General features: G+C 40.7%; 1 protein-coding gene across 3 annotated transcripts; it reads left to right on the top strand.

The window, feature by feature from the left end:
- The first annotated feature begins 423 nt into the window (after nt 1–423).
- ELOVL1 (ELOVL fatty acid elongase 1) lies at nt 424–22,446 on the top strand. Of its 3 annotated transcripts, XM_034414838.3 has the most exons (10): nt 637–796; nt 8,342–8,432; nt 11,769–11,890; nt 11,992–12,059; nt 13,600–13,790; nt 15,073–15,153; nt 15,385–15,441; nt 15,832–15,937; nt 17,939–18,075; nt 19,114–22,446. In XM_034414838.3, the coding sequence occupies exons 4-10, from the start codon at nt 12,014–12,016 to the stop codon at nt 19,357–19,359; spliced, it is 864 nt and encodes a 287-aa protein (XP_034270729.1). In that variant the 5' UTR covers nt 637–796; nt 8,342–8,432; nt 11,769–11,890; nt 11,992–12,013; the 3' UTR covers nt 19,360–22,446. The 3 variants fall into 3 exon arrangements, with proteins under 3 accessions (XP_034270728.1, XP_034270730.1, XP_034270729.1); XM_034414837.3 differs by lacking the exon at nt 11,769–11,890 and having other exon boundaries at nt 424–796; XM_034414839.3 differs by lacking the exons at nt 8,342–8,432; nt 11,769–11,890 and having other exon boundaries at nt 465–796.
- Nucleotides 22,447–22,953: the final 507 nt, after the last annotated feature.

Raw genomic sequence — 22,953 nt, 5'->3', positions numbered from 1 at the left:
TGCCTCTCAGAAGGCTCTAATATTGGGTAAGGCGCAAGAAAAGAATGACCAAAGATAAGGTGGATGTACTTAGTTACAGAGACAATTAAAGACCCGTAGGCCAGGGTTGGGACATATCGTCCAAGATTAAATCTATGTGGTTGCTAAGAAGCTATGTAATAGCATATCATCAATCATCAATTCATCCATCTGCTATTAGAGAACAGATTGCTAAACAGGGTTGAATATTACAAATTTTATTATTTTAAAGTCATTTTCAGACAAGGTCACGTTTAGAGGCAGACTGAGGGGTAGGATTTCAACCAGGTCTCTGGCCTGAGAAGGCGATTATTTGAAATTTAAGGACGGGAAACATTCACTTCACAGTTCCCGTCACACTTCCACCCAAACGGCCCAGAATGGCGTGGTGGACCAAGAACTCTCGCGAGCCAATTCCAGAGTCAGGCAGATCTCTCCCATCCCTCCTCCGGAGCCTGGGCGAGACTCGGCGAAGAGGCCGACAGAAACCTCCCTCCAATCGGCAGCGCGGCCTCCCCACCGTGCACCACCCGCCGGGAGCTGTTGGCCTATCAACCTTGTCAGACCGCTCCCCTCCGGGGCAGTCCAACCACTGGCTCCTCCTCAGTGAGGTAAATCATAGTCAGCGTGGCTCTGCCAATCGCCGGCAGAGGAACGCTCGGGGCGGTCCTCTTTAACTCTGGGGTGACTCCGAAGAGGGTCCACCGAGAAGGAAGACGTGCTCGGGCCGCTCTCAGGGACGCGCCGCTTTCCTCCCGTTTGCCCCAACCATCGGCGGGTAAGTGCGGTCGTGCAGGGACGGGATGGGGAGGAGATACTTTTTAGGTGGCTTTTCGGGGCCTGCAAGAGAGAGGAGCGCATCCCGTCCGGCTTCAGGCGGCTGCCTCCCTCCCGTTCCTGCATTCCCCGGCTGCCACACCCTATTCGCTGCGGGCTTGGGACCGATCTCGTCTCCTTCTCCCCCCTCCGCGTCCCCGGGAGCTTTTTTAAATATATATATATATTATATAAAAGTATATATATATATATACTTTTCGCTCAGCCGGCGGGGAAGTGATTTCCTCTCCCGCCTGCCCGCAGCGCGCGTGACGCAGGCCGTCTTGACAGGAGCAAAACTCCCGGAGTCTTTTTAAGAGGCGGGAGCATTTCTGCTTGAAAGCAATGGGAGCTGGGCAAAGAGGCTATTTCCTTTCTCAGAAGTACTCCAGCACGGGTTCGCTTACCGCAGTGATTTGAAAAATGGGGGCGAGAGGCGGCGGCGGGGAAGGCGACGACGACTACGACGGGATGCTGCTTCAGAAAAGGCCGAGAGTATATTGGTTATGAGAAATGGGGCCGGAGAGACTGAAGCGAGTTGGCGACTGGAGCGCCACTGTTCGCTCCGTTCTTCGTAACGGATTAATCTGAGGCAAAACTGTCGAACCGTAATAGAAGGGAAGAAGGCACGGTTGCTAATCGAAATTCCCCCTCTTCCCCCCTCAGCGTACACAAACTCAAGGGCTTCTGACGTCAGTGTGACAGGCAGACATTCAATAGGGGAGGCTTTTTGTAATCTTGCAGTCTGATAATAAATAAAACAATCTGACGTCGATATGTAGCTGTTAAAAGCATAAGGATTTCGGTTCGGTGCCAGTGTCATCATTGACTTCCTTTAATCAACGATGACACTTCCTCGTGTCTCTCCCCCCCCCCTTTTAGGTGAATGCTGAAGTTGAATTTAACCATTTTTTGTACGTCCTTTTCTTCTCTTCCTTTTTTCCCCCTACTTCATCCTTGTTTGCTATCCTTAGAAAAATCATTTCCCAAAATAGGATTAATTGTAAAAAGGAAGAGAGCGTTTCTGCAGGAGAAATGGTCAAACTTGTATTGTGCCTGCTATAAGTTATTGTGCATAGTCTTCTGTATTTGTACAAACTCTTCAGTAAAAATAGAGGGGTTGGAGTAGCAATATCAGAATGTGTAAGCAATCGTTTATAGCTCACCGTGCAGTTAGAAAGGGACATAAGGAAGTTAATCATCTGCTCCCCTTCCATCTTTGTTTTCCTTTCTTTTCAAATGTATGGTGATAAGAGAAAACCTCAATCTGAGCATTGTTCTCAAGGACTAGGGATAAGGAAGTAAGGAAATGATTTATTAATATGGCTGCACATCTATGTAATATGTTCTGAGCACCAAAAATAACAAAAACAGAATTTCATTAGAACAAAAAACCAACAACTATTGAGGCATGCATTTGACAAGAATTTGCAATGGTCAGTAATCTCTCATATCTATATGCACATTACCAGCTGTGTGTTAAATTGCTTGGCAAGTCATTACCCAAGTTAATTCCCTCAAAGTAGTGCTGAAATTTTCTGAGATACTATAAAGATTAATAATATTTTGTGTCACAACCTTTATGGAGTAGAGACTCTTCATCATATCTGATCAAGGTACAAAAAAGTTATACCATAATAGATGTACTTGTTACATGCATAAGAATTAATTTTTATTGCAACACTATATTTTCATTGAAACAGAGGAAAAGGGCTACTCCCTTCTTAGTAGGCTGATGCTGATGTTTGAATTTGGAAAAAAATAATAATCAGGCTCATGAAAAATTTATAGGAAATTTTTCCATTTTAAATTTTTTAACATTCTGTATTAAACATGTTTATGAAGCTTACATTTAGATATAATAACACTTCCCATCTTTCAGTTTAAAGTTATTCCTGCAATATTCAAACTATTGAATCAGAATCAAATGCACATTTTTTTTGTGAGTTTTTAAAAAGTTCTAAGCAAAAGATTCATAGACTAATTTTTTTCCTCTGTTTTGGTCTGCTTAAATTTCTATTCTCTCCGCCATACAAAGTTAAAGGGACTTTCTGTTCCAAAGTTAGTTCCTGTTTATGCATATTAGGAATAGTGAAGATGAGACCTGAGAAAAATGTATGTGCATTAAATATATAATCAAATCTTATATTTTTAGATTCAGTAGGCAGAAGTATCATAGATTGTTTTACTCTATTTCAGTTATATATCAAGACAGTTGTACGCTCAGAGATAAATTTGACTTCACAATAAATGCAATATTTAAAATGGAGTATGTCACTGCTGTTGATTTGTTAGAACTATTTTACATCCACCCAAAGTCCCAACTAAGCACAATAGCAACTATTTTCTTTGCTGGGCTGCTTTTATCCTGCATTTGGAGTTGTTAAAGTTTCATGAAGATATCAGATCATGAGTGAATGGATTGTGCAAGGAGAAGATACTCAGTTTTCTTCTGGATACAAAGAATGACTTGATTGAGGTGGCCTGTAAACCTTTTCTGCCCAGCTTGTATGCTTGATTCCTGACAAGAGCTGAGCATGTGGAATGTAGTTGTACGGGAGGGCACATTTCTGGCACATTACTGTGCTTAGCTGACACCTCAGTTATATCAAAGAAGTTGTATTCTATGGCGAAAGTATTTCAGGGACATGAAAATCAAGTTTGCATTTTAAATAACTAATTACCTAGTCTTCCACTGACTATTTTCATTCATTTCTTTTCTACTAAACTCAAGTTATGCATCTTGCATTTTAAATGTCACCATTCTATAGAAGATACTCTTCACCTGTCTGTCTAATATTGATGTAGGCACATTTTGCTGTTTAATATGCAGTTCCAGCTACTTCATTCTAATATGCCCTATCACCATTTCCTCCTTCACCATTCTGAAACATACAAAGTTGGGAGAAATGTGCTTCTTCCAGTCCCTTTATTATTTTACAGTGTTGTAGTATGTAGGAGCCTATTGAAGTAATAGCAATAAAAGCCATGGAAAAGTATGGGCAAGAAAAATGTATATAATTTTTCCTCATTTGTTTATACTGTATGAAAAATAAGACAAAACCATGGCAGTGTGGGGGACAGGTGGAGAATAGTAGGCTTAAAATGTAATTTGCATAAAATGCATCTATTCCTAAGTGTCTTTCTGAAAGCTCAGAAAAATCAACATTCAGCTTTGTTTTGTTTTGTTTTGTTTTTATTGGATTTATATACCGCCCTACTCCCGAAGGACTCAGGGCGGTGAACAGCCACAGAATAAAACACATAAATACAAAAATTTAAAATAGAATAAAAACGAATTAAATAATTTGGCTGAGACAAATTTAGCTGATAGGTATGTTAGTTTTTTGACCAAAAAATGTGTTTTATGTAAAGAGAGCAGATGAATGTATGCATGTAATTTTTAAATAATGTTTGTAATTGTGTAGTATTCACTGGGGAACTCTGTCACCTTCTGGTTTGGGTGATTGTCCAAGTGCAGATTTTGGAGCAAATGTTGAATTCTGCAAAATAAGTCTCTCAGGGTATCTCATAGGGGATATTTCCTTAATAGTTGAAATAATCTGCTATATGAATGTATAGATCCTAGCATGTATTTGGACTGTAAATGATTAAGGAAAGGAGCCAAGCATGCTTCCTGTCTAGGAGATTATGTGCTCAAGTGGTTTGTTGTCAAAATCATTATGTAATATGAATCGGCACACTGGTAAATAAAAGCAGAAAAAATATTCTGTGTATCTTAGAGATTGTATCAATTGTTTAAGTTCTAAATTTCTCTCTCAGTCTAACTATGGCTTGCGCTTTGCTGGTTACCTGGAGCATATGCGTTTTCTTTCAACCTGCCCATGAAAGACTCATATGACTACCCCATAAAGGCTGTCCTCTTTGAATCAAGGACCTACTTTTAATTGTCCTGGAGCAGTCATTAATAGGAAGCTGCCAATATGCACTGTGTTTATATACAGTGTTTTAGATGGCTTTCTAAATACTGCAGCCTTCTATTATTTACAAAATATTGCCTAGGATTTAGGTGGAAGTCATTAGTTTTACAGGAGGTGAATACATGGGATGAAGTTAGTGAATGGCTTTTTCTTTTTCTTTCCCCTGTCTAAAACATTAACTTAAAAAGAGACCTCAGTGTTTTGAGAACTAAAAGTTTTAATTGTTTTTTTTTTAATTTAACCAACGGCAGTTCCATTATAATGAAACGTTGTTTGCCTTAAGGCAGATAGGATCACTGCCTGTTCAATTCTGGATTATCACTGATGAAATATATGTGACTTTTTTTATTAAAACAATCTCTGTGATTTCTACCTGTAGAAGGGGTGGCAGGGTATAGCAATAGTTGTTGCTATAATAACGTTTAGTAAAGACTCTTGAAGTTAAATGAAAGCCAGTTTGGGCTAGTGGTTAAGGCACCAGGCTAGAAAGCAAGAAACCATGAGTTTAAGTGTTGCCTTAGCCATGACAGCAAGCTGGATGACCTTGGGCCAATCATTCTCTCTCAGTCAAACTCACAGGGTTGCTGCTCTGGGGAAAATAGGAGGAAGGGGTGTTGGATATGTTTGCCGCTTTGTCTTATTTGCAAAAATCATAAAGGTGGGATACAAATAAACAAATAGAAATAAATAAATCAGGTTAGCTGGGTTTCTAATAATAAGCCAACACTAGTGATTCTTGCTCATATTTGATATTGTGACCTGATTATTATTGCAAATAATAGCTTATCTCTTATTTTTATTCAAATGTGATTACATTTTACTGAATTGGAAATGTTTTTGTCTCCTTCACAAAAAGATATTTTAGATCCCCTTTCTGAGCCTATCTCACTAGATGTCACAACATGATCAAAATGTGGCCTGCAGGAGATTTGTAAGGATTTAACCTGTCATCTCAATGTGGGGAGCTATGACTTACTAAGAACTGTTAATAGTGTAGGTTCCAGAGGAGAATATGATTGAAATAGAGCCTATTTACTTCTCCCTTTGGACATAACAGTCTTTCAAAGGGCAGCTGTATTCCAATTCTTTTGACTTGATCAGTTTGTTCATCTATTACAAACTTTAGATTCTATAATTTTATATGATTGTTAGAACCATGACGGCCCCTTTGTAATCGATTTGTACTGTTAAGGCAGTTCTGTTTTATTTTAGCCTACTGTATGGTACTTTACTGAACTAGGGAAAATATTTATTTTTAAAAACCCTGATTTATTCCAAAAGAAGTAGCTATCTAATGGATATACAGTTGAACTAATGGAAATTAGCATGTATGATTTGTGGTCAACATAATGCTCTGAATATAAAATTGGAGTTGGAACTTCTGTTTTCAGTGTTGTCCTCCATTTCAAGGGTATTTTCCCCACTGATCTGGATGTTCTGCACAACCTCACTTGGCAGAGCAAGCATAGCAGGATTCCAATCCCCTCCTCCATCTCTATGCATCAATATGCTATTGAGAGATTCTTCTCTGCATCCACGTGCATGGCAGTACCAGGCACAACACTTCTATGCAAGCAACTCATGTGGGTGTCGGGTTTTGTGCTGTTGACTTCAGAATGTCAGTGGGTTGGAGGTGTGGCCAAGGTAGGGGCTTGATGTCCCATATTACAATTTTGCCAGAATACTGTTTGTACTGGTGGGTGGAACTGGAATTTGGGTATTAAATTACAATAATAGATGATGAAGCACAATTGAGCTTTATTTCAATATGTATTTCCAATTAACATTTCTGTGATTCCAGTTGAAAATGCATAGTGAATGTGTTCCTACATAGATATTCAGATCTGCTCTATTGTATGTGATGGGAGGAGGAATGATTTTCTGACTCTTTTTACCCTCATGGTTTGAATTCTATAGCGCTAAAAATCTGATACATTATTTCTTCTACCTAAAGTTGATGGCGGTTTAATTTTAGTGAGCAGATGTCAACTAAAACATTTTTCTTGTCAAACCAGTGAAGGGTGGGGAAGGGCTTTCAATTGTAAAGCCATTTTAGCAACCTGTAGAATGTTGCTGGTGAAAATTCCTACCGCACTGTTCCAGTTGACCTGTTAAATGCACTGCAGTGCTTTGGTATGCACTGGTGCCAGGGCAGAATGATATCTGGACAATATTATATGGCCCTATAGTGTTTAAGAGTAGGATTTTGAGAATATCACAGATTTCAGTTGCATTTTCTACTTTATTTAAGATATGAGAAAAAACTGCTGTATTCTTGGTCTGGGTGTTTGTATGGCATAATTGCACCATACACTAGACTATAGGGCTGGGCTGCTTATTTGGCAGAATGCTGAGCAGAACTCCCGCCAGCTCCCAAACAGGCTGAGCAGGTTTGGCCCATGTGGGGACAGTGACTGCTCAACCTCTGTATTCTACTGATCGTACAGGAAAGTGCATTAGACACTTCATTTCTCCCTCTTTCTCTCTGTACTATGTAAAAAAAGAATTATTTATACCTGATTAAATCTTAGCCTTTGAACAGAGATGCTCATGTAATCGTCTATAAGAAGGGAAATGTACATTATAGTACAGAATGTCCAGTGGGAAAATTAATGCTGGGAGTACTTATTACTGATATCTCAGTATTCAGTTTCCTATTAAATACAAAAGCATACAAGTTCTGGTTCCTTAATCTCTCAAGGAACTAATATGCCTACAGTATTTGTGCAATATGTGCCCCTTAAGTGCTGTGCTCAGCTCTTATTCAGAAGAGTAAACTGGCATTATACACCAGTGAGTCAACGAGTAGCTATTTCCTATTGCCCAGATCAGTTGCTTAAGTTTTGCCCTATTGCTTCAATGGAGTACAGATGATCAGCCAGAAAGATAGGAAACTTGGTTTCTCTATAAGAAACCACAATATTTCTCCACATCAATTCAACAGCAATTGCCATAATTTGAATAGTGGGGAGAGTTTGCATTGCATTTTAGCCAGGTATAGGGGCCACCTGGGAATGGATAGGATGGGAGGTTAGAAAAAATGTATCTTGGCTTAAAGGAATTTGATAATACTGCCAAGAAAATACATGGATGAATCGTGAAAGAAAAAACCTAGTCTCATTTCCCATATTCATACCAAATCTATGATGTGCATCCCATTTTAAAAGTGAATTGTTTCAGGGGGAAAAGTTAAGTCTTCCTTTCATGTAGATATTATACTTTAGAGGAGGCATGTCCAACCCACAGCCTGTGGGACACATGTGGCCCTGGACAGGTAGTAATGCAACCCCACAACATTATTATGTGCATTTATATATATTAGCTATATTACATATTTTATATGTGGCTAAGACAATTCTTCATTCAATGTGGCTCAGGCAAGCCAAAAGATTGGACATGCCTGCTGTAGATATTTTGAAGCAGCTTTATTTGTACTTCTATCTTAGCTTCACTGTCAGAGTATATTCTTATGTACCGTATAATGATTCCTATATACCTGTATAATGAGCTACCTATAATTGATGTGGACTGTTTATCTTAATCTTCTGTCTCTGTTGTACTTTTAGGACTGTTCTGTTCTTCCTGGTCTTGTCTGACAAATTTCTGAAACTCAAAGAAGCCAAAAACAATTGGCAAGTTGACACCACCAGACTCCTGGTATGCTTTCCCAATTTTTTTCTTAGTCCTAAACTTGTCTTGATCTTTCACTGTTCATTCCCTTATAAATTCTTTTTTTAAAAAAAGGCTGGATCCTTTTAAAGTGAGGCTGTTCTAAATTCCCTTGTTTGTTCTTATTGCATGATGTATACCAGTATTGTTGGTCCTTTTCCCATCAGTAACAGCTTATTTTGAATTATCTGCATTCTGGTTGGATATGTTAGTCTTTCTTGGCATCTTTCTAGGTTGAGTCACTATATCAAAAATAATATTTTAGAAAATGACTTGTGATTTTTCTTATTCTGCATGTCCTCTTTCTAAGGTTGGCTACTTAAATATATATTTTCAGTCATATTAGAGTACTAATTAACATGCTGTCCTAAAAGCCTTAGTTACTCTGATATATAACTTGTTTGGTTGATCGACCAAATAAATTTCAGAAAGTAACAGTAGCATTTTTTATTTTGGACTTACTGCTGCAACATCTAAGGTAACATATAGTTCCATTTATATAGCATGTATTATTTTCTGTTCATTTGAACAGAAGGTTAGGGTATTATGCAGGGGTGAAATGCTACCGGTTTGGACTGGTTCGGGTGAACCGGTAGCAGATATTGGGTGTTCTGTCCCCTCCCATGAGTGGCCTTGCAGAGGCTCAAATAGCCTGGCAGTAACAAACACAGGCTAGAGAGATTGAAGCTGGCCCTTTAATAAATAGTTCTCTTCCAAAGCGTATATCAGTCCAATAGTTACCGGGCAATGTTCCAAAGGCCTTGGCAGACAGCCAGCAAGCTAATGAAGGAATGCAGACTCTTGTCAAAAAAATCGAAACTAAGAGTTGTACCTCCACTGCATTCAAAACGCCAACAAATTGTTCACCACGCCTTTCCAGCCCAGTCATACCCCTTTTATATTTTGTAGGGTCTGGCCCTACGTCTCCTGACCACACCTCTTAGGATGTGGTAATAGCTGTTCTCTACGACGTCTCCTACGTCTCTCTCTTGCATCCAATAGGGGCTCCCCCTCGTCGTTACCGGCCTCTGTTTCCTCCTCAATTTGGCTGGGGTCCATAGGCACATCAGCAACTGTCAGTTCTTGCTGACTCACCAGTGAAGACGACCCCTCTGGCACATAGCTCGTGACAGCTTCCTCCTCCTCCATATCATCCTCCGAATCAGCATGCGAAGATAAATCAGCCTTCGGAGCCGGGGTCACAACATGGGGCTGGTTCACTGAACCAGTAGCAATCGCTGGCTGGCCATGCCCCTGAACCGGTCCGCAGCCCACAGTCCTGCCATGCTTCCCTGCCTTCCACATGGCCTTCCCGGCATCCTGGTGGCCAGGCAGGCAAGCAGAAGGCCATGTGGAAGCCAGGCAAACATGGCAGGGTTGTGGGGAAGGGAGCTAGCAATCTACTCTCTTCCCCACAGCCCTGCCATGCTTGCCTGCCTTCCATGCTGCCTTCCTGGCGGGCCCCCATGCCTGCTTGCCTTCCGAGGTTGGTGTCCAGCCCAGCCAGTGGGTGGATGGGCGGTCCTTGATGGAGATTCCACCGCTGCGCTGCCCCAGGACATGTGCAGCAGCCCCGGGGCTGGGACACCTGCCTGCCTTCCCAGAGTACCACTGCGGTGGCGTCAGCCCCGGAGCAGCAGCTGCATCTCCACCAAGGGCCACCTGCCGTCAGCCTTACCAAGGCGCTGGCTTCATTGGGCATGCTGAATACGCTGGTGGAGGATCTAGAAGATAAGGCCAACGCTGGCAGCGGAGGGGGGAGGGAGATCTGCTGCGCTTGGCTCCTTGGAGGGACATGGCGTGGCTTGCTTGCCTTTTGGGCCTGGCGCACTCGGCTTCCGTGGGGCCTTTGGTCAACTGCCACCCACTTGCCTTCCCCTGTGCCTCGGGACCGGCTTGCCCTCCCAGAGCACTGCCTTGCTGCCGCTGTTCACTTTCTTCCTTCTCCCGCCGTGAAATGAAAGCAAACAGCGGCGGAGTTGCTTCGGGAGGTTGCTTCAGGAAGGTGGATGTCTGCAGCTAGGCGGGGAGGGAGGGCGGCGAGAATGGTGGAGTCAGGCAAGGGAGCACCAAGATGAAGGGCTACCTGCACTGGCCTGCCTGGGTAAGCGCTGTCGCCCAGACTGAAGGGAAAGCACTGCGGGCTCTGTGGTGGCACGGCCAGGCCTGGCCCTCTCCCCGCGTAGGGGGCTTATGCCCCTCCCACTCTGCTTCTTTGCCAGTGGGAAGCAGTGGCGCGGCTGAGCCTCCTTCCCTTGGAGCACCGGACTCCACGGGCTGAGTTTCTGGAGTGGCACTGGCGGTTAAAGAGAGGCAGGTGGCTGAGTGGGAATCCAGTGGACTGCTTCAGAGCCCCAAGCTCCATGGAGTCGACATGGGTTGAAGGCAGACTTTTCTGCAGCATCCCCCTCCCCTCTTTGGATCGCCCTGTAGGGGGGAGGGCTCTGCCTTTGCAGAAACAGGGTGGGCGGTTTGTATGGAGGATTGGCAGGGGGATGCGCGGTCCTCCGGGATGGAGAGCGGGGCAAGAGAAGGCTTCGAGATTCGCTTGGGCTGTCAAGCCAGATGGCGGAGATAAACTCAAAGCTTTGGGGGCTTCAGAAGGCAGAATGTGCTTCAGAATGTGCAGCTCCTGGCTCTAACAGTGAGTGATGTACGTGACGTCAAATTGGCCATGCCCACCTGGTCACATGACCTCCAAGCCACACACACCCAAGCCACGCCCACAGAACCCGTAGCAACAATTTTTAGATTTCACCACTGGTATTATGTGACCTCTACCTGTATATTATTAATAAACTGATTTTCTAGATGGGTTTGCACTCTTAAAAAAAGTATGTTTAGTTTAAAAATATTTGGTACTTCATTTTTTTTTTGTTGAAGGAGCCAAGGTGCCTAAATTGTTTTTGGTTGTCTTTTCTTACTCAGCTAGAAAATATTTTCTCTATGCAGTCAATTTGATCTGAGAGATGTAACCCCTAATCCACAAATAATAATTTGGGCTGCAATTTCAAATGTATCAATTGCCGTATAGATAAAACCCACTCTAAGTCTAGTGTTCCTTCGTGAGAAGGTCATATGACTTGTATAACACATGCGGGCACTGATTGTTTATCCTGAAGGTTAAATGAGACTTTAGAGCTGCTTCCTGTAGACCAGGTGTGTCCAACCTTTTCGCTTGCCTGGGTGAAGATAAATTGCCGTGGGCCACATTACTAGCTGTCCAGGACTGCATGTGGCCACAGGCTACGAGTTGGGCATGCCTGTTCCAGACTGAATGTATCTGAATAGCTTTGTTTCACTTGTACTTTTTTTTATTCGTAGGTACTTGCTATCGGTACTGTCAAAATCATTCACAGAAAAAAAAATCTTAGATGTGTTTAGCAAAAATAAGAATTAAATCATTTATTTCATCCCAAAAATAATTATGCTTCATTGAGAATTAGGTAATAATACAGAACTATTCATTACTTTCATCCAAATAAAAGCATGATTTGCAGGTTGTCCAGTTCTAGTGCACTGACTAACACTTTCATTTCTTATGCAGAACAGCGACTAATACTGTTACCATGGATGTGTTGGTGAACAGGTATCGAAACTTCATGAAGGGAGCAGGTGAGAAGATCTTAGCTGAATGACTGAAACTATTGTTTGTTTTGTTTTTATTCCTTTTTCTCCCCCAAAAGGAATCAGGTTTAGCCCGATAATTGAATTTACTGAGGAAGATAATCTAAAACTACATATTTGTGTGTTGCAAAAGTTATGCTTTCAGTATTTCAATAATTGGAGTGTTCCCCTTGAGCAGCAATAACTACAAGTAAATGTTTCCAATAACTGTTGATCAATTCTGTCTTGGAGGAATTTAGCCCATTCCTCCTTACAGAACAGCTTCAACTCAGGGATTTTACTGGGCTCCCTTGCATGAACTGCTCACTTTAGGTCTTTCACAATATTTCTTCAGGCTTAAGTTCAAGACTTTGACTTGACCATTCCAAAACATTAACTTTCTTCTGTAACCATTTTTTGGTTGTATGATTGAGTTTTTGGGTTGTTGTCTTGCTGCATGACCACTTCAGTGGTCATCACAGGCCACCACAGCACCACCTGTGCTGAGTAGCACAGCACAAGACAGGACCACCTTTAGGCTAAGGCTGATAGGTACTTGTCCTAGGTACACAAAGTGTAGAGGGAACCAACACTGTCCCTCCTTCTGAATCGTTCTAAAAAAGCAAATCTTTGTAATAGCTGGAGCTGGCACTATCAGTCAGTGTGAGGGGGCCTCCTACACCCTTGAAGCAGCACTGGCACAAGACCTTTGGCTAGTTGTCCGGTTGGCCTTCCCTTGGCAAAAACAGCATAGCAAGAAATTGTAGTCTACTACTAGTTGCATCAAAGCAATGTCTTCGGTACTGTCTACTGTAGTGGCTGTCTGGAGTTTTGTGATCTTATGAATGCTGACATTTAGTTCCTTAGACATTACTCTTGGGTTCTTTGAGATCTGTTGGCGTATTAGACACTTTGCTTTTAGTGTGAACTTGGCTAGTTGAACCTTCCTGGAGAGGGTAACTGTAGTAATGAACTACTTCCATTTGTACAATGACAATGTACATATTGTCTTACAATGGACTGGTGGAGTCCAAACTCTTTGGAAAGTTTGGTAAGCTCTTGTAGCCTGGTGAGCATCAACAACTATTTTTTAGAGGTCCTCAGTTACCGCCTTTGTTTGATCCTTAACACATTTCCACATTCCTGTGTTGTGAAGATCAGACTGATAGTGAATATCCAGAATTCTGTTCTTTCAATAGACAAGAATTCCTACTCTTACACCTGATTATTGTCCCATTGACTGAAATGCCTGAATGAATCCTTCAAAAGTTCATATACTTTTGCCATATAGCTTTGGATCATTTTCCTCAATAAATCAATGAACAAGTATAATGTTTTTGACTTATTTGTTTTAATTTATCTTATCAAGTTTTAAGACTTGTGTGGATAAGCAATCATGTTTTAGGTCATATTTATATAGAAGTGTTCAAAAGGATTCACAACTCTTTAAATACCACTATCCCTAAAAAAGCATCTACTCCAGGTGCATTGGCTACTGAAAACAAAAGATTGAATGTATTGCAGGATCCTTATATATTTTTTTCCACAGACCCCCGGATTGCTTCTTATCCACTTATGGATTCTCCTTGGCCTATGACGGGTATCTTACTGGGTTATGCCTATTTTGTATTATCACTGGGGCCACGGCTCATGGCCAACAGGAAACCTCTGAACCTTAAGAAGTTCATGATACTTTATAATTCTTTTTTGATGGCACTATCAGTTTACATTGTTTATGAGGTAAGCTTCTCCCTGTATTAAATTTTATCTGTAGCTCTTAGATATACCATTGTTGCTTACACTGATTCTCCAACATCAGTTTCAAGGTCTCTTTATACCTTTGCGTATCTAAAACACTATGAGTTCAGAAAAGAGATATGAAACCTTTATCTTTCTAAAAGTTTTGCAAAAATGCAGCCCCGTATTTTTGTTTTGAAATATATAGCATACATTTAAATTGTCTATAATAATTATATTAAAAAAACACAATTTATGACTAAAAAGCACACTAGCTCACTATTGCATGTTCAAATTACATGCTTTAGCAATAAGTTGGAAAGATATTTATTCTTTCTTACTTAGACACAACCTCACAACATATGAAAGAGACAGATGCAACATTTTCACATGTAGGACCTATAAGCAAAAAGAAATAGAAAAATTTATACTTGCCCTCACTACTTTTCTGTAATATGTAAAAGTTACCCTAAGACATATAAATCAGTGAAGATTAGGTACAAGATTCAGTTCAACAGAACATTTCAGACTCTTCAAGTTTATTAAAAATGTATTCTCAAAATGAGAGTTTGTTTTATATTTGAAATAGTAGGTATTAAAATTTGATGTAATACAGAGGGCTTGTTTCCATGAATTTTGATTTTTTGTACTAGGGATGGTACAAATGACATTGTAAAAGTAAATGATTATTAGTAGGCAATCTTACAAGCTCATTTTATAAGTTAGGCAGCAGAATTTTTACTAATAGGCCACTATCATACAAGGTCACATATTTTTACCAGCTGTTATGCTTAATGACTTCTCTGAATCCTTTTTATGTTTTACTGTGAATGCACATTTTTCCTAAGTAGAATAACATGTAGGATTTGTCTTGATATGGAAGAATACAATGTTATTTCTGATATTTCATTTTCTTTTTTCAAAATTATATCAGTTAGTGTTATTCAGTGAGATAAATATAGTACATGACAATTATATCTTAAAAACTATTCTGGTGTTAATGCAGAATAAGTGTAATGCTTGCATTGTAGCAGTATAATATGTAAAAACATTGCTTCACTAAAAATATTTGAAGTAAAATTTCTCAAATAAAAAGATGTGCATATTAGTTATTAAATGCAAAAATCATTGATACTTTTTTGAAATTTTTGTAATGTTTGGTCTTACCCTGCTCACCATATGAGACCTAGAAAAGAAAGCTGTTATGAACTGTGATGTTATTGAAATATAGTTTTAATGAAGAAGAGGTCTGGGAATGATGATTTCTAATAGCTTTTTTTTGTAGTTTTTAATGTCAGGCTGGCTAAATGGTTATACATGGAGATGTGACCCTGTTGATACATCCCAGGATCCTAAGGCTCTTCGGGTAAGCTTGTTTTTCATTTTACTGTCTTGTCCTTCCTTCATTCTCATCCATTCATTCTCCCTGTACTCTTATGTTTCTCTTATATGTTATGTTTCTTTTCTTTAGTTTTTAATACAGCCTTTGGTGAAGGTGTTCTAAGAAGAGTGTTGAGAAGGGAGAGAAAAGTGGACAGAAAGATGGGATTTTAATTTTGTGATGGCTAGGATATTTAACTTTTTACCTTGTCTCTAGATGGTCCGTGTGGCATGGATCTTCATTTTCTCCAAAATCATCGAGCTGATGGATACAGTAAGTGATTCTGAACTTCTGACAATTGATCCTATTTTTCTAGTTAAAGCATGGGTGTTTTTCACCCAGTATCTTTCCATAGTGGCCACTCAAGTCTACTTATTCTTCCAACATTTATATTCTCATAAAATTATAGTCAATCTTCGCATGCTTTGCTGCATTTATGCAGCAGGATTTTCTGGGTGGGTCAGGCTATATGCTTTCTGATAAATACAGTTATATTTAAAAGATTCTCTAGCAGTAATTTGATGGCCATATTTTGAGGAGTGCATTGTGGATTTTTTTCTCTAATTTAGATTTGGTATAGATGGATCAGGTATAGATAGACGTATAAATACGCTACTAGCCAAAACCTGAAACCTACATCTCACAATGTATTGTTGTTTCCAGGTAATCTTTATCCTAAGAAAAAAGAATGAACAAGTGACCTTTCTGCATGTTTTCCACCATTCAGTGCTACCCTGGAGCTGGTGGTGGGGTGTGAAATTTGGTCCAGGTGAGATTTTAAAGGAGGATTTACTCCAGAACTTGATTCCAAGATTTGAAAAAATTGTATCTATAATTATTTTCAGATATGTCTCATGAATACATGCAGTATATGTGTGTTCTCGTTATAGGTATATGTACTTGAACATATAGTTTATCTATCCACACCATCGGAAATTGGTTTTATTTATTTATATACTGTGTTTCCCTGGAAATAAGACCCTGTCTTATATTTTTTTGAACCCTGAAATAAGTGCTTGACCTTATTTTTGGGGAGGTCTTATTATTTTGGGGCGCGTGGAGCAAGATGGGGCTCCTCTTGCCATCTTACCTGATTTCTAGCTCTGCGTTTAAATATTTTTGGGGAGGGCTTATTTTCAGGGGGATGCTTATTTTAGCACATTGCTTAAAAGCCCGATTCGGCTTATTATCAGGGGATGTCTTATTTTCGGGAAAACAGGGTATTCATTCTGTTTATTCTGGCTGTCTCAATGGCATATCTATAAACAAGGTCTCTATGAGTCAGTCCAATATATTTAACCAACTGCTTTAATTTTCAGAATTTGCATGCTCCGTTGACTTCGTTTCAAGTGTTGTGAATGTATTTTGGTCGATATTTAGTTTTATCTTTTCAGAAATAAAACACTTACCGTATTTTTCGGAGTATAAGACGCACCTTTCCCCCCCAAAAAAGAGGGTGAAAATCTGGGTGCGTCTTATACTCCGAATGTAGCCCCGCCCAGCTTCTCAAACGGAGGTTTCAGACGCTGAAAAAAGCATCAGAAGCTTTAGAAAAGAAGCCCCCAAACAGAGCTTTAGAGGCTTTTTTTCTGAAGCTCTGTTTTGGAGGCTTTCAGAGGCAGGAAAAAAAGCAAAAAAAAAAGCAAGGCACAGAGCTCACAACCAAGGAACCTGTTGCTAAAATTCACCTCTGGGAACAGCTGACGGGGGGGGGGGGGATTCTGGGAGGCTGATCCACTTGCCAATCAGCTTTTTTCTTATTTTCCTCCCCAAAAACTAAGGTGCGTCTTATACTCTGGTGTCTTATATTCCAAAAAATACGGTAAATGTCCTAAGCTAGGTTACACTTATATGTAACACTAATAACAGGCAAAAATGTTTGACTGTATGTGCTGAATACAAATTACTGACATTTTTTCCCCTCATACCATTTTGATCATGATCCCAGGTGCCCCAAATGAATTTTATTTGTTTTTCTAGTATTTATATAGACCAGGGTTGTCAAACTCAAGGCCTGCGGGCAGCATCTGTGCGCTGTTTAGATCTGGCCCACAGGGCCGGTCTGGAAATAGCAAAGGACTGGTCCGTGGTGTCTCTGCTAGCAAAAGTGGGTTGTGGAAGGGGCGCGTGCAACCCCACCCCCTTCCACCCCCGCAACCACTTTTGACCTTCAGAGTTTTCCAGGAGGCCTTCCAGGCCCAAAACGGGACCTCCAGAATGCTCCAGGAGACTGTTCTGGCCCAAAACGGGGCCTCTGAAGTGCTGCAGGAGGCTGTCTAGGCCCAAAGCAGGGCCTCCAGAGTGCTCCAGGAGGCCTTTCAGGTGCAAAATGGGGCCTCCAGAGTGCTCCAGGAGGCCATCCTTGACTCAGGTTATGAAAGGGAGGAAAAGTAAAATGTTTTACCTTTCAGGCTTGCAGGATTCTGCTATTATAGCCTATAATTTATAGTTCTAGTTTCCTACGGAATCAGTTTCTTCATCTGGTCTCTCATAAGGTGATCACGTAGATCAAGTAAGTATTAAAAAAAAATTACAGAAATGTATGCCTCCCTATTTTTATAAGTTTATAAACCATGTCTAAGGAGGTGCAGTCCTGTGTCACCATGGCCACACCCACGCCCACAACCCCACCTGGCCCTCCGAGGTCAAACCCAATCCTGATGTGGCCCTCAATGAAATTGAGTTTGACACCCCTGATATAGACTGTAAGGTTTAGTTATGTCATTCATCCTCACCATCTGCCTTTCTCCTTTTCTCTGTTATTCTACAGGAGGAATGGGCTCCTTTCATGCTTTGGTGAACTGTATGGTACATGTTGTGATGTACTTCTATTATGCACTCTCAGCTGCAGGACCTGCTTTCCAAAAGTACCTCTGGTGGAAGAAGCATATCACTGCCATTCAACTGGTAAGTAACAAAGGGAAAAGGACAGGCAAATTATGCCAGCATTTTTGATTCAGTTATACAAACCATCTTTGGTCACTTTGTCTGATTATGTTTCTTTTGAATAGCTTATTTATTTATTTGTTTGTTTGTTTTATTCAATTTGTATACCGCCGTTCTCCTAGTAGACTCAGGGCGGTGCACAGCCAGAACTAAAACACATACCAATACAAAATTTAAAATTATTAAAAGAATTACATAGCTTTGGCCCAAATTTAAAACAATTTAAATTAAAACCCATTGACAATTTAAAAAGCTAAAAAACTAAAAAGACTAAAAAGAGGGGGGGGGAGGGTTTCACGCCAGCCCTGCTTGATGGAAAAGAAAAATTTTCAGGGCACGGCGAAAGACCCGGAGATCGGATATCCTCCGTATCTCCGGGGGCAAATTGTTCCAGAGGGCAGGAGCTGCCACAGAGAAGACCCTCCCCCTCGGGGTCGCCAGCCGACATTGCCTGGCTGACGGCACCCTGAAGAGTCCCTCTCTGTGGGAGCGTACTGGTTGGTGGGAGGCTATTGGCGGCAGAAGGCGGTCCCGCAAATACCCAGGTCCTATGCCATGGAGCGCTTTAAAGGTGGTGACCAACACCTTGAAGCGCACCTGGAAGACCACTGGAAGCCAATGCAGCTCACGCAGGAGAGGTGTCACATGGGAGCGCCCCCTCGCTCCCATAATCCCCCGCGCGGCTGCATTCTGCACCAGTTGGAGCCTCCGGGTGCTCCTCAAGGGGAGCCCCATATAGAGAGCATTGCAGTAGTCCAGGCGGGAAGTGACGAGTGCCTGAGTGACTATGTGTAAGGAGTCCCGATCCAGAAAGGGACGCAACTGGCGAATCAGGCGAACGTGATAAAAATTACAGAAACTTGATAACCTCATTTGATATTTGTTGCCTATGTTGAGCTTTCCCTTTTATTCCAAGGATTACTCATTGTTGCCTGTGAGTAGAATGAGCTCTACCTGTCACCTTTACTTATTTCATCTGTGCCTTGTTTCTGTTTCTAGCTGCAGTTTGTGCTTGTCTCCATCCACATCTCCCAGTACTACTTCATGCCTGACTGCAAATATCAGTTCCCAATCTTCATCCACCTCATCTGGATTTATGGAGTTATCTTCTTCATTCTCTTCTCCAACTTCTGGTACCAGTCATATACCAAAGGCAAGCGTCTGCCCAAGTTCATGACACAACCTCAGCAAAATGGCTTCCATGAGAATGGTGCCATTGCTAATGGCAAAGTCAAAGCCAACTAGGTTCAACTAGCCCCATATCTGGGCTTCTTAACCAGATCAAGTGCCTACAGACTGTTATCTTGCAGTTCCAAACCACCTTCCCAACTGCCCTGTTTCCCTCATTGCCTCGCTTTCATCTTTCCCCAAGGGAGACAGGCTGCCTGGGCTGTCGGTGCTGAATCCAGCCCAAGGCCTCCAAAGTGCCTATGTCTGCCCTGGGCTGGGCTCCCTTCAGAGCTGGACCAAAGCAGAACCCTGACAGATGGGACACATTTATCCACTTAATTCTATGTACACAATGTGATCTAGGTGGGGATTTTCGTTACTTTGCTCTGCCTAAGTTTGTGTTGTCATTTATTAATTGTTTATTTACCATTGGTGTTCAGCCATTCCTACTCCTTTCCTACTTGAATGTAAGTAGTCCCTTTTTGCTGGGGGTGGGAAATAATTCCTCCTGGAGATAACTTTTCCTGCCCTGTTGCAGATGGGGTACTACTAGGCAAGTCTTATTGCCTTGGCTGTATTCCTCTCTTGGCATTGCTCCGCAGCTTTGGCTGCTTTGATCCCAGGACCTTAGCAATAACTCTGGACTTCAATCTCCATATGGCTTGATGACTGCAAGCTCTTATTGCACTGAGGCCCAGGGAGAAGAAATAGGACCCTATTGTCCAGCTTGTATGCCATTGCTCTGTGTGCCTTTTAAAACATTATTGGATCTGCCCCAAAAAACAGAGGCTCCCTATAATCTAAATTTTGGGGAGGACTTCACAAGAGGAGGTATATCCCTCCTAATTTTCCATTTGTATTCACAGAAATAAATGGATAGAAAGAGAATAGTCATTCTGTTCTTGATTTCAAGGCCTTGATCATTGTTTGGTTGGGCCTGATATGCGAAAAGAACAACTTTACTGTAAGTAGTATGTTAATATTGATTTTCAGTTCCAATGACTACTGCTTCTTGCAGTGAATTGGTGTCTTAGTTGAAGTTGGTTTACTAGATGAGAGGAGCTGAAAAACTGAGATCAAAGTCCTCTGAAGCATTGTAATAGAGCGGTGGCTATGTTCTGGCTCATCCACAGTGCATTGTGTCAGGCATCAGATTATTTCTGCTCAAGAACACGGGAATTGACATTCACATTTTACTAGTTTTCTGGGTCTACAGAATACCTTCGCTCAAAGTTCAATACAGCATTTAAGTCCTTGGCTCCTGCTTGTCCTGTCTGCTGTTCCAGGCAGGACAGTGTTAATTTCTTTCTCTCCTTATATGGACACTCCTTCAGGCCAGATGCTTTCCTCTTTTCACTGGCTTAGGTTCTTGGTGAAGCTCCAGCTACTGGGCATTATCCTCCTGGGCTTGAAAAGACCTGTAGTCCTTGGTGCTATTGCCTATGGTCTGGTTGAGTGTGATGAGTGGAAAAGCTACAGATACGGTGTGTGGGGCGTATAATATAATTCTGCAATAGAATAAATTGGAAAAGTAATCTTAGTAGCAGATCTTAGATCTGTATTGCATCCTAAATTCAGAGTGCCAAAATATGAAAGCAAGGATATATTGGCAAATATAAAAAGCTAAGGCACTAAGAATACCTTTTATGTTGTTAGAATAAACTTGTATTGGTCTCTCTACCTCAGTGCTAGGGGTAGACTAACCCAGAATCTAGATTATGTGCCATAAACAATGCTGTATATACTATTGGAGAGATTTGTATAACCCAGAATATTTTGATACATTCACTGGCCATTCTGATATAAGGCAATCTTGTTTAAAAGCCTTTAAGTTAAGTTCACTGTTAGGTTGAAATAGGTTTTGTAACACTACTTACCTTTCCACCACTGATTATCCTGCTGTGTACTGTTTCCCCACCTGTGTCTGAGAAACCCTAAAACAATGCTAATGGCAACCTTTAAAACTGATACAATGTTTGACTGAGAAGCTTTTACAATGTAGAGGATACTTAGGGGTACAATTTGGAAAAAAGTAAAAGATACTTGTTTGTTGTCCTATATGTGTGCCTGCTCTCAACATTTTTTGCTGTACTTGGATCAATATTCGATGATAATCATGCAAGGGTGATGAAAAATCAATATGTGACACTGTTCCCAAATTAGGCAGTATAGCTTACCCATTCTAAAATGCTTTTTTTGGTAAACCTGAAGTAAATTTCTGTCCTATGAATCATTCGTTCGCATGAAATCTAATGAACAGGCATTTATGGAGTGTTATTATTTTCAGCGTTTTTTACAAGTACTGATTTTAGTACTTGTCTGTCAAATAACATTCATGTTGCCCTAGTGTCTTTCTGATGTGCATTTTTGAATAGCCATGTGCCTTCTAAATAGGATGTACAGTTAACTGCTCTAAATTTTGAATGTGATTATCTGCAGTTTTCTGAATGAGTAGGTATCAGAATTGTTTGCTTAGACTAGATAATAAGGCTTCAATATAGTCTCCATTAGATTGCTACAGGACTGGTATTGTACATTCAGGTAGTCCTTAACTTACAAGTGCGATGGGGATTGATTTACAGTCATAAGTTGTCATGGTTGTAGGTGGAGGCACCCTGTGACTGGACCCAATTTTACATTTTTGTGGTCATTAAGTAAATCACTGTCATTATACAAATAGTTAGGCGAACAGTGTGGTCATGTGAACCTGTTCCTCTGAATGAGTGTTTTTGCAGGAAAAATTAGCAAACTGATCACATGACTGTGGGATATTGCAGTTAAATCGTAAAGTTGAGCCAGTTGCCAAGTGCCCAAATTATGGTCATGTGACTGTAAGGCTGTATATGGCATATTTTATTATGGACAGACATGCTTAACAGGCTGTAAAGAACCCATTCCAGGCCCATTGTATTTTCAAATGATTCTAAGTCAAGGACTACCTGTATGAAATCCAAAAGAGGACTCTATCACATATGGGAAGAGAAGTGTTTACACCTCCTTGGGCACAAGCAGCTTCACTTAGTTACAACTATGGATAGATTTCATAAGATAACTGTAATAGGCTACACTTCAAAATAAGCCTGAAATATTAATGCTTTATTTGCCCGACTGATGAATTGAAGGACCAACTCCTGAATATTAAAATGTATTTTATTCATGTAATATGAATTATCTTACTGCATCGTTTTATTTATTAAATTTGTACATTGCCCAGTTCCCAACCAATTGTCAAAATAGTTACACTATAGAATTTATCTGCTAAAGTGGCAATTGTCTAATAACTTCTACTGTCATTTTGATTACTTAGAACAGATCATTTTCATCATTTTTTCTGTAACAGCCAAGAATCATGGAAAAGCTCCAGTGCTTGGCAAAGATGAGCTAAGGCTAATATTGGTCTTGATTAGGCTTGGCTTTTGACAATTTCCACTCAATCAGAAGGCAGTAAAATCATTTGTAGTACTGTTCAGGTTACAGTTGATTTGATTGAAGCTAAAAAAATCATAGAAGTGCTAGATTCACTCACCAGCATTTGGGATATTAGAATGCCTTGAGTTTAAAAGAAGTGCAAGAAATAACAAAGGAGCGGAGGGATTAACTCAGGATAAACTATTCCATAACTGCTGAGGCTGATTTCAAAGAAAATAGTTTTGGAAGAGCAGTCTTAAA

This window comes from Pantherophis guttatus, chromosome 3, assembly GCF_059756535.1.
Source record: "Pantherophis guttatus breed Tessera chromosome 3, ASM5975653v1, whole genome shotgun sequence".
Classification (NCBI taxonomy): Eukaryota; Metazoa; Chordata; class Lepidosauria; order Squamata; family Colubridae; genus Pantherophis; species Pantherophis guttatus.
The sequence above is the reverse complement of the archived record's forward strand: the minus strand, read 5'-3'. Positions and strand labels throughout refer to the sequence as shown.

Coding starts and splice junctions, on each gene's coding strand:
- ELOVL1 (XM_034414837.3), top strand. CDS start 12,014: ATGGATGTGTTGGTGAACAGGTATCGAAACTTCATGAAGGGAGCAG. Junction 12,060..13,599: donor AAACTTCATGAAGGGAGCAG/GTGAGAAGATCT, acceptor TTTTTTCCACAG/ACCCCCGGATTGCTTCTTAT. Junction 15,442..15,831: donor TCATCGAGCTGATGGATACA/GTAAGTGATTCT, acceptor TGTTGTTTCCAG/GTAATCTTTATCCTAAGAAA.